Source organism: Carettochelys insculpta, chromosome 6 (genome assembly GCF_033958435.1).
Source record: "Carettochelys insculpta isolate YL-2023 chromosome 6, ASM3395843v1, whole genome shotgun sequence".
Lineage (NCBI taxonomy): Eukaryota > Metazoa > Chordata > Testudines > Carettochelyidae > Carettochelys > Carettochelys insculpta.
The window spans coordinates 82,717,388-82,733,979 of NC_134142.1; the positions used below are offsets into that span (position 1 = coordinate 82,717,388).

General features: G+C 39.3%; 1 protein-coding gene across 2 annotated transcripts in view; it reads left to right on the forward strand.

Annotated features, from left to right (window-relative positions):
• PDHX (pyruvate dehydrogenase complex component X) overlaps positions 1-16,592 on the forward strand; it is a 131,103-nt gene that overhangs the window by 18,083 nt on the left and 96,428 nt on the right. For both annotated transcript variants that reach the window (XM_074998937.1, XM_074998938.1), the window contains exon 3: positions 3,952-4,052. In XM_074998937.1, coding sequence (XP_074855038.1) covers positions 3,952-4,052 — 101 coding nt within the window. The remainder of the gene's footprint in view (positions 1-3,951; positions 4,053-16,592) is intronic.

The window sequence follows — 16,592 nt, forward strand, 5'->3', positions numbered from 1 at the left end:
TCCGGTTTTGCATGTGGCTGCAATCTGGTGACAGAAGTTTGTCAGAAGGTATCTTTCATCAGTTACTTATATCACCAGTAACAGAGAGGGAGCTGTGCTAGTCTATATACTATCAAAACAAAAAAGCAGTCAAGTCAGCTCCATGAAAAAACTCACCCAAATCTTTAAAGTGCTACTTGACTGCTTTTTTGTTTTTATATCAACAGCTTGCTGTAGTGTAGATGTAGCCCATGAGTTTCTGATAACCATGAAACCGTGTTTTGCAGTATTGTGTTTATAACTACAGTTTAAAATACAAACTCTTTTAAACCCACTGTACAATTGTTATTCCTCATTATCAGTGTCTTATACCATTCCCTCCATGGGTGCTTCGCAAAGTTATTTCAGTCCCTGGTATGCTTCCCTACACAAATAACTGAAAATCATCTGTGCATGTTAATTTATCTTAATTGAAGGTTGGACTCAAAGATCAATTAGCCTAATGTTTAGATGTCAATGACATCTTTACATTTAAAAAAAAAGGCTCATTTACCTCATCTCTGATTAGTAATTCTAAACTTTTTTTTTCACTTGGCAGTCGAGAAAATAGAAGTGTAATAAGGTTTAAAGAAAATAGGTGGATTGTTGTTTAAGAGCGGGGTACGGGAAGGAAAGTGGGAGTAATGCTGCTAAATTTACCACCATTAAGTTATTGTCATAAATGACTTATTCTGCAATGGCTTGATATATAGTTGAATATTACTAGTAGATATCAGTAAAACTACATCTCATATCTTAAAAAAAAAAAAGAAAAAAAAAAGAAATTGTACATGGTGCCAAGTTTCAGAATAAATGGAGAGACATGACTGGAAGTATAAACCTGTTCTGTTGCATGTGGAAATGTGTGGGCTTTTCTCCTATGTAACCAGCAGGGGTCACTAAAATACTATTCTGGTTACTGTTCTGCTCTGACAGTGTAAATTTATTTTAGCAGTTGCAGAGCAGAGACAAATGATTTCACTTCAGTAGGAGAAAACATGTTATATTTAATATCCAGCCTCATTATTTCCCCCTAGTTGCTGATACAGTTTTCTGTTGGCTCCTGTGGGTAATGAAACCATTTGCTTAAAAATAAATTTGCTTTTTATTCTAAAGGTATTTATTGTGTGTGACTTTATTACTGGTTAAAGAAGACAGATTGAAAACCCTGGAGACTAAAATCCTCTGATTTATCAGTGCCAGGCATACAGAATTGGCAGTATCAGTGATGCTTCCCCAGACATGTTCTAGGTGGGTGACCTCTAAGGAGTCCGTTGTCAATCCTTATGAATCAAAGGGTGCGTTTTGTGTCTTATGATTTGGACACCTGTCCACTAGTAAATGGACTGGCACCAATATTTTATTACATTTGAGTTACTGAACTTCTGTTGGATCTGGCACAGCTTAAATTTGGAGAACTCCATGTAGTAGAGTAGCAAGCACTCTAACATAAAGAACTAACCACTAAAAACAAGGGGTTTTAAAGTATCTGAATAAATGTAACTATTAGTCACACCAAGCATTGCCATCTGAACAATTTTATGATCCCAGTGCTAGTTTTTCCATTGTTAAACTTTGGGAATTGGAAAATTCAGCAAAGGGCTCTGCTTTTCAGCTCTTTCCACTGGGAGAGCTGATCTTTTCAGTTACTAGGCATCCAATTGGACACCTGCCAAGATATATCATGAATGTGGCACCCCCTGCTCAGAGCTATCACAGTCCTATTCATTGAACTGAGTTACTGAACCAGATACAGGGATTTCTAAAGGTTATATTGCAAAGTATTTCTAAAAATAGATATTCCATTAAACACTCTTCCACTGGCTGTTGATACAGTGAGAGGCAAGAGGCGGCACAGGGGAATCCCCAAGCAGCTTGGAATCGTTTGATGTCTCCAGGGTAAGAAGCATGTTGAGGAGGTGGGGACGTTGCTGGAGCATTGTTGTGTTTTGGCAGTCCTATACTGGTGGAACTATTACTGTTGCATAGTTTTTTCAAAATAAAACTGTTCTGAGGCGACTAGGTGTGGCACCAAGACCTGGAGTAGGCATGGTTTGGCCTCAGTCTAGTCCTGATAGGAGGCATAAAAATGTCACATGCCCCCTCAATTTGTGCTGGGCACAGAATTGGCTCTGCTATGGAATGAGTCTATTTTATTTGATAAATACCTATCTAGCTGTCTAAGGTATTGTAAGTTCTGACATGCCACATGAATTAATCATCTCACAGAACCAAATCCACTATGAATTAAATTGGTGGTCCTGCATCAGTCATCCTAATTCTGTTGCAATGTTGTGTCCTCATGTAGATTTGGTTTAAAAAAAAAAAAATGAAACAACAAAGTGCTAAGTTCCTTGTATCTGTTTGGATGGACAAAGGTATTGGCCATCTTTTCTCCCTGATAGAGTTCCCACAAGGGAAGTTGGGGGAGTATTTAATTGACTTACTTGCCTTAAACCCTTGTGCTCTGAATGGAGCATAGGTCATCTACAGGTCTCCTTCACTTCATTCTGTCTCAGGACAAAACTTCTGGCTGACTCCAGGAGCATCTCAGTTGTTCTTCAATCTCCGTAGATCTTCTCCACGTTGTCCAAGGTGCATTGCCTGTGTAGGTTCCAGTTTCGAGCTTGACAAATGATGCTGCATGATGGTTTTCTGAGAAGGTGGCCTAGCAATCCCCACAAATTGAGGCTTGAATGTAGCAGCTGTTTCTTATTGCCAAAGTCATCCAAACTATGTAGCATTTTTTTCTCATCCCTTTATAAGTAGTCATGATGCAAGAAATAAGACAAAGATGTGCATGTTGCATACACAAGCTGAAATCTTAGATGGCAAAGTAATTTTTCTGATGATTAAGTGCTTCAGAGTGGAAGTGGAAATTAAAATTAGATCTATAGTGTTGTCACTTCATTTACTGTGCCGAGGAAAGAGTTAAAGCCTATATTTTTGCATTTTAATTAAAAGTACAGTGCCTACAAACCCGATACATAGTTGTACCTTTTTTGTTTCTTCAGTATTGTTTAAAACACATTTTATATGCTGTAAGGTACAAATATATTGGATTCTCTCCATATTTCTCAGTGTAATTTAATTTAATGGCTGGCATCCAGTCATTATTCATCTAACAGAATAATGCAGGCTCATAGGGCTGTTATGATGCAATAATACATCTATATGGGCTATGCTTAAAAAAGACAGGAAAAACTAAAATGTTCCTGTCTGTAGACCAGTGTAGTTCATGGGGGTCACTTCTAACACACTTACGTATTTTCATTTCACAGAAATGAGTATTTCTAAAAGGTCTTGTTCAGGAATATTATAATATGCTCAGAGGAAAAAAAGTGACAGACTTGCCATCTGAACATTTTTTCATTTTCTTAACATTTTATTTGTATATCTATAATGCTTGGAGTCTATGGCAGAAGACAGTACCATGTTTAACTCTATACTTTAAACTCACAGTAACACTGGCCTCTATATATAAATCTCATTTGCTTATGTATATAAACACAGAGACACACCTGTCTTCTATATGATTTTAAGACAATGCTGCTTGTTATCTGTGTTGTATTAAGAGACGCTTACAACACAATTTTCATAAGTGGCTATCAGTTGCTGCCAAAGGCTGGACGTAAGGATTTCAGTGTTGTCTGCTTGACTGTGCTCCTGTTTGTGAGCTAAAATGAGTCAATTAATTGTTCTATCTGTTTGAATTCTTACAAACATGGGTAATTAATGACATTAACACTGTACAAAAGAGTGTTGATGATCCAGAAGTCTCAAAGTGCAATATTATTTATGGCATTTTTAGCCATATCTACAGTACTAGAAAAGTGGTAGACAGATGTGCATTAAAGGACAATTCAGTATATCTCAATTTTGTTAAGGGTTAAGGAGTTCTGCAGTATTTTAAAATCATGTCTTGTTTTGCAGGTGAAACTGTAAATGCAGGAGATGCATTATGTGAAATTGAAACAGACAAAGCAGTGGTAACCATGGAGTCAAGTGATGATGGCATATTGGCTAAAATAATGGTAGGATTAACTCTCTTTAGCAAGCTGAAGTCTTTTATCATGGGTGGGAGGTCATCCCTCATGTCAGTTCAAAAATTACTTCCATATTAACTTCAATCTTTATTTCTTGTCACTTGATTTTCAGAATAACCCACCGACATACTCTCATGGAATCAGTTTTAAATTTGTAAATGTAACATGCTGAACTATTAGTGATAGTTATAGATATGTAATTTTTATCTTTATGTAATTTATATATAAAGTTATAATAAACTTATACAATTTATATAACTTATGCATTTTGTTGTCTTATGACTTGCTTCCATTAAATATTTAAATTTTATTGTTCTTGGTGCTAGTTAGACTTTAGGAATAATATCTTATTAATTTTTCATTATCTGTGTGCTGCTGGGTTCCACTGTGGGAGACAAAATATTGAACTAGATGGTCCATGGGTCTAATCCAGCATGGTAATTTTTTATTTCTTAAAGCTATCTTAAAAACAGAAAATCTGCACTAGTATAGAAATATAAGTGAATACTGGGGTAGCCAAGGATTGCAAATAACAGGGACTCTGTTTTAATTCCAATTGTCACTCTGATTGCTCTGCATGTTTGGGGAGGGAGTGGAGAGGGAGTGGGGAAAGTGTGCATGTTGTCCTTTTAGGCCCCTGTTGTGCAGTCTGATTATAAGCAACAATAGGGCTTTGAGTAAGTCTGGGAGCCGGCCCGTGTGGATAAGATTGCCAGATGGCAATTTAAGCAGTTTGGGGCAGGAACATATCATTGGGTATCTCCATATAGCATGTAAGACTACGTGGTTCAGATTCTCACTGGGGCCTGCAAATGATACTAAACTACAAATAATTAAAATAAAAAAAGCAGTCGTAACACTTTAAAGACTAACAAAATAGTACTAATAATCACATTTTACTTAATTGTGGGTTTTATACGATGGACAACACATTCTGGTTTTGCACTTTAGAAGTTCAACTTTTTCTTTTATCTAAGTTTTAGGACAACTATCCTAATTACATCATTACCTTTTGATTTTTATTAATTTGCTGGTGAAATAAGATTGAGGAGAAAAAAAAATCTGCATAGTCTTCTTGTTCAGTAGTATTAAACTGTAGATTGGCCTCAAAACCTTACAATGATCACATTGTTTATAAAGCCTAACAGGTCACGGCTTGGTCCGCTGAGTGACTCTGTAATATATTTAAAAAAAAAAAAAAGTCATATGTCTACTAAGAACACATCTCTGGTATCCATCATATAGAGAACTGGATTCACAGTGCAGCTGAAAGTCCTTTACTTGTCATGTAAGGTTTTTGAAGAAAGCACCAAATGCTGTTTCCCCTTCTGCATTTTTTTATATGACTCTCACTAAAACTTCAGGTTTGATGCCTTTTACTCTGACTGTTGTTTTGGAATAGAGCAGAAGTTTTGTCCGTCTGGAGATGGAATGCCTGAGTGTGGATGTGACTGAGCATTTTCAGGCTGTTCCAAGACTACTAATTTAGGGTGAACGCCTCTCTAATTCATCAGGCTTCTCTTTCCACCTTCAGGGCTTGATCCAGTGAGGTGAATGAAAGGTTAGTGACTTCAGAGGCTCTCAGTTCTTACCCTCTCTTTCTGATACATTCCTTTGGGTTTTTTTCTGGAGAGGGACATGCACTGCTGAGTCTACATTTTGATAACAAGGACTGGATAGGCGTATGTCATAGCACAAAAAGGGGAAACAGCATTTTATTAGAGCTATTTGGCTTCACCAAAAGGATGATGAATTAGCCAGCTGTCTAAGCAGGTCTTAATGCCAGTAAAAGCTAAGATTTCCTCTCTTTTTAATTCATTCAGAGGTTATTGTCACAAGAATGTTTGTGGTGAGAAGAGCATGTGGTTTGGGCTGGTGTGTCTTCACTCTTATTCACATAATCTGTTGACACAGATTTGTCAAACAAAAGACAGATTCTATATTGAATGCTATTTGATTCCCTAAAATTTGTATTGTATTAAGCAGCAATAAATATTTTGCATACATGTGTTCATTTTAATATAAATGGTCCTAAAATCCTTAAGAGTTATACATTTGCTATAAACTTGCATCATCCTCTGGGCTGTGAAGGGTAGTAACCAAGGCTGTTTCTGCACAGGCCACTTCCTTTGGAAGTGGCATGCTAATACATGGAGCGAAATATGCTAATGAGGTGTGGATGCAAATTCCCTGCACCTCATTTGCATAAAGTCAATTGATTTGGAGTCTGAAAGACCGTTCGTCCGGACTGCAAAATGCCATGTAGTAGCGTGGCCGTGGGGGGGGTGGGGGTGGTGATGACGGCTTCCAGAAGGAAGTCCTTCTTCCAGAGGCCCCTTCTTCCCAAAAATTTTTGGGAAGAAGGGGCCTCCGGAAAGAGGAGTTCCTTCTGGAAGCCGCCGCCACCACCCCCTCTCCCCCGCAGGGCTGTGTAGAGACGGCCCAAGAGGACAGCCATGGGAATAGCACACTGCGCAGCCTGAAATTTGTCAAAGGGCAATGAGCTACTGAACTGTTCCAGGCCAGGGTTTCACTCACAATTCACGGACCACTCAGCTGTACCAACCTCCTATCAATGCACATCCCTGGCATACAGTAGTAAGTGGTATGCTCATGCAGGCCATTTTCTTAATTTAAAAAATATATAGAACTAAGGTAAATAGGCAAGGTGAGTCTCCCAACATTTAAAAAAAATGGCTTTGTGACTGAGTATATACTTTGATAATGCATTTAGAGTTCATATATGTGTATTAAAATATTAATGGGCTATGCCTACACTTGTCTCCTCCTTCAAAGGGGGCATGGTAGTCAGACTGATGGGAGATTACTAATGAAGTGCTGCGATGAATTTTGGGGAGTAAAGGCAATTTGAAGTAGTGTGAGCACTTTGGCTACACGGCATGCCAGCACTTCAAAGTTTGACATTTCAAAGTTGCCGTGGGGGAGAATTAGAGAATTGTAATTCTAATGAAGCGCTGTAGTGAATATGTAGCACTTCATTAGGCTAGTTCTCCCCCACAGCAACTTTGAAATGTCAAACTTTGAAGAGCTGGCATGCTGTGTAGCCAAAGTGCCCACGCTACTTCAAATTGCCCTTACTCCCCAAAATTCATCGCGGCACTTCATTAGTAATGTCGATGGCTAACATCAGTCTGGATGTGTGAGCTATCTTTTAGCACTGTGTGGGTAAGACAGGACAAGCTGCTTCCAGCCAAAAGTGCTAGGGATAGGAGGGAGGGAAGAGCCCTGCAAATACATGGACCGGGTCATCCCTTCCCCTTCCTCACTTCTCCTGTGATTCAGAGCTGCTCTCCATGCATTAAGGCTGCTGCTGGCCACATTCAGGTGTGAATCTGGCAGACGTCTGGGGAGGTGGGGCGTGTGATTCTGCATGCCACTGCTCGAATGTGTTGCTTCATGAAGAAGTGAGAGCTGGGTCCATCCTGCAGGCCCAGACAGGCGTGGAATGTGGAGAGTGTTTGGTATGGAAGGTCGGTGAGTCTCTTCCCCCTGCTTGTCTTCCCCCCTTGGCCCAAGGGGGAGAGATTTATAGGAGTATTCGTGCATGTGTCACCCCTCCCCATGTGAATTTTGAAGACTGAAATGTAAGAGGTTAAATATCAATAAACAAGCTATACAGTATTTCTCTTTAACAGGGCAAAGTAAACTTGATGTTAATTTGAACATTTGTACTGCATAATTCTGATTGCTTGAATTTTGGTAGGTGTCCCATATTCAGCAAATGGACATATGGTCACGCTAGCCTGTCACCCTCACATGTTGTGGTGCCCACCCTTCTAACCTGCTGCCTTCCCACGATGGATAGTGTGGGGGTGGAAGTAAACATTCAGAGAAAGTTGAGTCCTGGATGATAGGGCTTACAAGAGCCTACCCCATTTTATGGTTTATATGTTAAAAAAGCTCTTTAACTCCTGCCCTGGAACCAGTTAATTCCCTTTTTATAGCAGAAGCAGAATATGGTCAATGGGTAAGTAGCGAGTATCCCTCCCCTGTGTTAAATAAATAAATAAATAAAAAGTTGCAGACAGCTATTAAATACTTTGCATGTGTCTGCCCTCATTCTGCCACTGGTTGCATCCAGTGGCAAAAGATTAACAAATAAACAACTGAGAGAAATGAGGTAAACTGAGGGGGAAAATTTAGGCTGAATATGGGTAGTCCTTTCAGAGAGTGAGGACCCCATGCTAGGAATTGTCTGCTGTGGTATCTTTGTATTGGACTAATTTAAAACTTGGCTAGGTAAAACACCATTTACTGTAGGGACTATTTTTGCATTGGTTGGATTATCTCTCTAATAGGTCTCTTCTATCTTTAAACTATCATTGTCTAAGTCAGTGCTTCCCGAAGGGTGGTACATGTGTCACCCATGGTACTCAAAAGGATTGCAAGGGGTATGCGGCAGAAAATAAATTACTAAAAATCAGGAGATAAGCAGTGGGACGGCGCAGGCAGAGGGGGTACGCTGAAGTCCCGAAAGGAGTATGTGAATGTTGGAAGTTTGGGAAGCAGTGACCTAAGTTACCTGTTTGGGGATCGGAATGCCTTTCACTAGGTACAGTTGTGTTTGGTGGTGGTGATATGGAGTTTTACATGTTCATCACATAATGATTGAAATGATGACACAACAGATGAGTTTATTTTTTCTTATTAACAAACGGGCTATGGTAGGCTGGTGCCCAAATAGTGGCAAGTTGTTTTTATACATAAACATCCAGAAGATAAGTACTGTAGTTCTTAACAGTCTGTCTTTGTAAACAATAAACTAGAGCTGGGAGAGAGGCTTGTGGGGGGATGAGGGAAGGATGAACAAGGACTAGTGGGAAGAAGCCATAAACAAACCTTTTGTTTTTTTTAAAAAAGCCCCCTGTCAGCATATGTGATTCTAAGGCTGTATTTAAAACAGCCATTATAAATAGTGCTTGTATTGCACATTACGTTTCTCTTGACAGGACTACTACTTTATACACTTCCCTTATCTATATGCATGTCACATCACTGATGATCTAAGCATTTTTATTCACTGCTCTCTTCCCCTCCCGCCTCCTCATCCATAGTTTTCTCATATTACCTGTCTTCATAATTTCACAGTCAATGGAACCACAGTTAATATTTATCTGCAAAGTGAAAGAAATGTTTTGCAGCTCACGTGAGACTGTGAGGTTTTTAAACAGTGAGCTGTGATGTGAATGAGTCTGACTCCCACTATGTCTACCATAGTAGGTAGGTAATTAGTTCTCCAGGGTCAACTTTGGTTATCATGAATGCACTGGCTGTTTCTACATGTGCCATGTTCTCTGAAAGTGACATGCTAATAAATGGCCCAAAATATGCTAATGGGGCAAGTATGTAAATCCCAGGTGCTTCATTAGCATAAGGTCACATGATTTGGAGTCCGGAAGATGCTCTTCCAGACTCCAAAATGGTGTGTAGAAGCGCAGCCCCCAGGGGGTCTTCTGGAAGGAAGTCCTCCTTCCAGAGGCCCCTTCTTCCCTCAAATTTTTGGGAAGAAGGGCCCTCTGGAAGGAGGACTTCCTTCTGGAAGACCCCCCTGGGACTGCGCTTCTACATGCCGTTTTGGAGTCCGGAAGAGCGTCTTCTGGATTCCACATCATGTGACCTTTATGCTAAAGGGGTTGCTGGGAATTTACATATGTGTCTCATTAGCATATTTTGGGCCCTTTATTAGCATGCCACTTTCCCAGCCACTGTGATTCCTCCCTTCCCCTTCCTATCCATGTTATCCACAAGGGCATGGAAAGCACTTCCCTTAGTTGTAATGCCACATGAAATATTGGTGGAAGTCACATTAGCCTTTTCTACTTGAACCTTTTGAATGTGCTGATGTTAACTATGACAAAGCATGAATTCAGGTATGAGTAACATCTCCTGCCTTATCTTCAGATTCTGAATTAATTCAATATTATGCTACCCAGAGCTCAGTGGTTAGCGCATTGGCCTTGTAAACCCAAGGTTATGAGCTCAGCCCTTGAGGGGTGCCTTTCAGGGTTCTAGGACAGGTTAGATTTTAAAAAAAAAAATCTGTCGGGTGGTAATAGGTCCTGCTTTGAGGGCAGGGGGCTGGACTCAATGACCTCTCAAAGGCCCTTCCAGCTCTATGAGATACGTATATCTCCATGTTTCCAAGAAATATGAGGGCTTAAGATGCTATTCACATTTACTAATCGTTGTTACGTAACTAATAAATGAATTTTGCCAGCTCTTAACACTACAGCAATTATTCTTGTGGGTTATATGGGATCAGTGAGACGATGCAGCCCAGTTAGGCTGGGTCTACACTGCAGTGTTCTGTCGACAGAAGTTACTGTCGAGACATTGTTCCTGGCAGAACCTCTGTTGACAGAATGTGTCCACACCTAATAGAGGATCCCTCTGTCAACACTCTTAACAGAACAGCCAACCAAAAGCTGCGCAAACAGGGCTGCCCAGTGAACTTGAAGCCCTGTCGGTCAACAGGGGGGCACCCCCCCGACCCTGGAATGTCTACACTATTTTTGTTGGCAGAATCAGCCAAGAGGCAGTGTGATTCATACAGTAGTGACTTAACTCTCCTGAGAAAACTACTGCATTCTGAGTTTCTCAAATGCATTCGTAGTGCGGACGCTCCATGAGTTTCTTAGCAACTAACATAATCTGAGAGTCTAGGAATAGAGCTAAAATTGCCATAAATATTGAACTCAAGTTGGTCTTATCTCTTAATTGTCAGCTTCTCTCTTTAAAATGGGGCTAGTTATGTTTAACCACTATCGTGAAGTGCTTTGAGATCTGTGGGTGAAAATGATAAAACCTGTTAAACATAACTGAATTCAAGTTGTTAGTTTCAAAAGCACAGTTACTGCCTACCAAAAAATAGATCAGTGGGATTACAAAATGCTGGTATCAAAAGGCAAATATGTTAGATTCTTTCTCGTTGGTTAACAATAACTACCTAATCAGACATTGTAGTGAATACCTTGCCTGTGTAGCTGCATTTAAATTTTACCATTCAATTGAAGCTGATTCTAAATACCTCTGTCTCTAACTCAATGTTTGGTGATAAATGTCTTGATTCAACTGGGAGGGTAAAAAAAAGAAAAAATAGACCAATGTCACCAACATTGGCAGCAAGTACCCATGCTTCCTCTAAGGTGAAAATTGCTCTCACTTGGGCTTTGGGGCTTGCACAGTATATATGTAGTTTTGTGTGGGCAAGTAGAGAGTGATAAAATATTTTAACACCCATTTTAGATGATTTTTTGCCTTCTAGTTCCATTTGGTAGACTAATCTTCAGTATGGAGCACTGTCCAGCTGTTACAAACAGTCCTGACCTCTCCGAGTCTCGTCTCTTTCTTGCTCTAGTACTTGAAAGTGTTGCACCCAGAACTGTGCCAGGCATATCACAACGTTAATAGGAAAACTTTTTGTTCAAAGAGGTGACTATCCTGCATGACCAATCTTAAACTGTTTCATCTATGAAAATGCATGCAATATTTACCTCAGTAGGATATGGCATATAATCTGAATTAACAGAATTCATTGGGGGCTTTTTTAAATCTATTTGATATAAAGTACTGTCATGTATAGCCGGCAGCAGTTTGTATAACTTATTATATGTTTGATAGGAATTTATTTTACAGTTTTCTCACAAAGGGCCTGGTTTGACTGTCCTCTGAAGTCAACTGGAACCTCTCTGTTGGCTTCAGTGGGCTTTGGATCAGGCTCTTGTACCTTTTTTGCCAGAGTAACGTGGTTAAAAAAAATATTTTTGAAGGATGATTTAATTAGTTTTAAATTTTATAAAATAGTTTGAAGATCTCATAGATAAAACACCAAATTGTACTGTAATTTGTCCTTAAACCTGTTTTTGCAAAACCTGATACTAATGGAAATATCTGATTTTTTAAAAAAAAAAAATGGAAACAGATTTTGGATAGTTGATGTAAACATTCACTTGTGATTCATGTAACTCAAGTATTGCAGCATTGAACTAATGCATGGACTAAAAGTGAACCTGACAAATTTAGTTTTTTTGTGCAAGATGACAGAAATATAAAACAAACCCAAACGTATCAGTAATGAAAAGGGACTTTGGTAAGTTTAAAAGTTTGTTTCCAGCACTGTTCTATAATTGGCTTTCTCTGTCTTGCCGTGGACGTTATTCTCATGGGGCATAGGGCAGGAGTTGAAATGTGAAATTTCATTCAGTCTCCTGAAGTCTTCATGGAATTATACATTAGCATGCTTCACAGTGGCATAACTATAATGATGCAGCTGTAAAACTATTTGTTTAGCCACTCTCATCTGATGGGAAAGAGTTTTTTTCCATTGCCGTAGTTATTGCCACTCACTGAAGGTGATTTTAATTATGTCAGCAGGGGAGCATCTCCTGCTAATGTAGCCCTATCCACACCAGCACTTCTATTGGTGTAACTTATGTCATTCAAAAGGCTGGTTTTTTTTCACATCCCCAGTTGACACAAGTTATACTGACAAAAGTGGTAATGTAGTCTTAGCCTTATTATCTCTTTTTAATACTTTTAAGGTGCTACAGGTTGAACCTCTCTAGTGTGGCACCCTTGGGACCTGACCAGTGCTGAATGAGAAAGGAGGGCAATATTGTCCAGCAGCATTGTCAATACTTCACTGCTTACTGGGCTCATAGAAGACATTTAGAGGTAAATTAGAGCTAAATAACAGCACAGAACACTGAGAGCCGGGACTAGTATCCAAAAACAAACTCTATGGAACCACAGGAAACCACACCCGTGATAAGTGGTTGTCTGGCAAAATAAAATCAAGCCGGGCCACAGATATTGCAGGATGAAAGAGTGTTGAATGAGAGATTCAAACTGTACTTAACATAAAGAGTGAACATTGACAAGCTTAAATCACATTGCTAATTTAGCTTTTTCAAGAGGAACATTCTAATTTAATTGTGTATCTTGATCCTAAGGTAATACTGAGGAGTTTGACAGGAAGCTTTCCTGGCGCTGAATAACATTTTAAGTCCCTGTATGGATTTGACATAAGTATTCTTGTCATGCTCTGAAGCTTGTGTGCTTATATCATTAACTCCATTCAGTTGTTGGAGTTTATCCTGAAAAATGAAATGTGACTGTTTTTTTTACATTTTCACATGAAGAATTGATGCCAAACATTACTGTGAAATGTTATTTTATAGAAATGTAATCTTTCAGTAATGAGACTTCCAAACTTAGCATTTAATTGGGACTTAAATAGTAGATTTCTGGTGAAATATGTATTATTCAGAGGAAAATGTAGCAACGTTGTATTTTAAATATCTGTCTCATAGGAACATACTATGAATATTGAAGAAAAGTAGCTATTTAGGTTGTGAATGTTTTTGTTTTTAGCCTGTATTGTGTGTGACGTGAAGTCCTGGTGGAAAAGACTGACAGCTTTGCAGACCATTTGTCCACAGAGTTTGTACACTAGAGCCAGTAGCATCACACACTTCTCCCCACTCTGCTTGTAGCCTAATAGGAGAAATCACATCTGGGTTGCGAAAAGACTCTTCCAGGGTTGTTCAGCTCTTTTCCTCCTAAGCACCATTGCTAAGAAGGCAAGTATTTTACAAGTTCACATGGGCTGTATCTGTACTTGCATTCCTTTTTCAAGAGGCATGCAAACAAGGGAAATAGCAGATGTAAATCTGCACCTCATTTGCATATGTGGCACCTCACATGCATGTTCTTCTTTTGAAAGAAGAAAAGCAGTGTAGACACGGCTCTTTTGAAAGTAAACCTCATCGTCTCATAAAAAAGGGGAAGAAGGGTTCCTTCGAAGGTGGGGTTTACTTTTGAAAGAGCCGTGTCTACACTGCTTTCCTTCTTTCGAAAGGAGAACATGCACAAGAGGTGCCAGATATGTAAATCTGCACATCATTTGCATTTTCGATTTGCCTTGTTTGCATGCCTCTTTTGAAAGGGGAATGCAAGTGTAAACGCAGCCATAGAGTTCGTGTTTTGTGAGAACTCCTATAGGAGATCTGTGACGTAGCTAGGGGCTTGTGAATCCCAGGCCAGTTTCTTAGCCACAAGCTCACCTTTCTTTTGCCAGAGTCATCAAACGGTGATACTTTTTAGTCACTACCAGTCATTATTGAGGCGAGAGACTCAATAACCCATCAATCCCCTGGACTTTTCAGTACCCCTTTTCTTAAAGTAGATCTGTGCAAGATGTTTCATGGAACCAATTACAATCACTTAATTAAAAATTAAATGTGGCAATAGAGGGAAGACCTTCCCATGTTTTTTTTAATTGTCTGTGTTAAATTGTGTTAGCCTAATAACTGTCCTGTTGCAAGATCACTTTTAAGGTGGACCTTTTATATTGAAAGAAATGTATTGAAATTGTTAAATCATTCAGCCTTTTCTATGAAGTGTGGGATCTGTAGTAAGTCATAGTCAGCTTAGACATTTATATCCTATAAGCAAAGGAACATCCTGTTGCAGAAGTGGGAGTATGGAAAGAGTTAGTTTTGTTATCTGAAAGATGCAATTAAACTGCAAATGAAACAGCAGTATGATTGTTCAGTAGGGTTTGTCACGTCAGAAATTTTCAGCAATGTTAATTTCAGTTGATACTTTGGATTTTAACTCTTTGTTTTAAAATAGTTCACATGCATATAGCCATTTTTCTTCCTTTAAGCTATATTGTTTTAAATGGCTGTTGTATTGTTCAAGTTTATAGCACTTTGATCAAGTGAGCATTGAAAGCCTAGAGGTTTTTAAGCCTTCATTTTAGCTTACAACCCCTCTAATAAATTGTGTAGACATTGTTCTTTGCTAAACATTAAAATTTAATATTGGACCAATTTTCAAACTCATTCTTTTGGTCCCTTTTGCCATCCCTGTTTTTTAGTAATCGATGAGTGATATTTTTGCTTAATGTTAATTTTGCTTAACCCTTAATGCTCTTCACATTTAAGGTATAATACGTCCCTCCATATTTCTGATTCTCCTGAATCTTGTATTGCATCTATAAGGAAACCATAAGAATCTGACTTAATCACTTCAATTTTTGTCCTACTGAACTAGTTGCTACTTTAAAGGGGGCTGTTGTCATGTTATAGCTCAATGTGATATTATTCGCTTGCATGGAGGGAGGCATAATTGTAGCCAACAGAGACACGTAAGAACTTGTCCTTACTGAGATTAAGGCATGGATGATGGACTTTGGTGCTATGCTGCACATGGAGATGTGTCACAGCTGGCAACAGCACTTTCTTCAAGTGTTAACTGTTAGGTGTTCAGTTTCACAGAATTAGCCAGCCTTTCTATAATAGTGCTTACCGGTGACTGCCCTAATGTTGTTGAATGATTGGATTTTCCTGTTCCATAGTAAGTGCTCTAAGTACTTAGTCTCTAAAGCCAAACCTTTACATTTTTGAATGACAGTACTCAGCATCTTTGGTGATCGCATGACTGAGGGTATGTCTATACTTACTGTGGGTTTGATGCTCCACTATCGATTCACTGGAATTTGATTTTTTTTCCCCTGCATCAGTGAAGACGTGGCAAAATTGATCTCTCCTGGGCTTGGCCATTGACCCTGGTACTCCACGCTGCCATGTGCCTGATATGTCAATTCTAGCTATGCTAATGGCGTGGCTAGAATTACATATCTGGGATTGACTTTGATCCCTGGTGTAGACCAGGACTGAGGCAAAATCTCTGAAGTGTGACCTGCAACCCAAAATGCCTACATTTTCCAAGTACATAGCTGCATATGGACAATGTGAGGTGGTAACAGGATGAGATCTATACATTGCTGAAGATGGCAGAAGCCATGTACAATCCAAAAGGAATTGAAGTAAACTGAAATAGTCTTACAGGAGTAGCAAAGACTGCGTTTTGTCTTTGTTTTTTTTTTTTCTTTCAACTCTGTCTTGAAAGGAATCCTTTGAATCCAACATTGTTTGTATAGTTGGCTTTCCGTGATTTGCCAAAGAAATTATCCATCTGGGCCATGGGGCATGTATTTGACTGGGAAATTTCATTCAGTCTCCTGAAGTCTACGCAGAATTGTGCATACCAATCAGCTTTGGGAACCAACCTGTGGCTTTGCTCCAGAGACAGAGACTTGGGCATTTTGTCTAGCCTTAGCGTGGTACTAATTATCTGTCCCTGCTCTGTCTTGAACATGTTCAGGTATTCAATACGTGAGGTTTTTTTTTGTTTTTTGTTTTTTCTAATAAGATTTCAAGGCCAGAAGGGACCACATCTAGTGTGACCTTATGTAGAACTAGACTTGTTAGGGTTGAGTTTAAATTAAAATTTAGTTGAGAGACTGAGATTGATTAACACATCTAGATTGGTAACAGTACACAGAATTGCAGCTTCTGTTGACAGCAGTTAGATGTGGCCCCTCATGTGGCTTTGCAGGGAGCCCTTTGCAGCCCCATGGTTGCAGACCTGCTCCCTGTGTTCCATGACAGTGGAGCTTCAGAGAGCTCTTGGCATTGCCAGAGGATCAGTGCTGTCCAA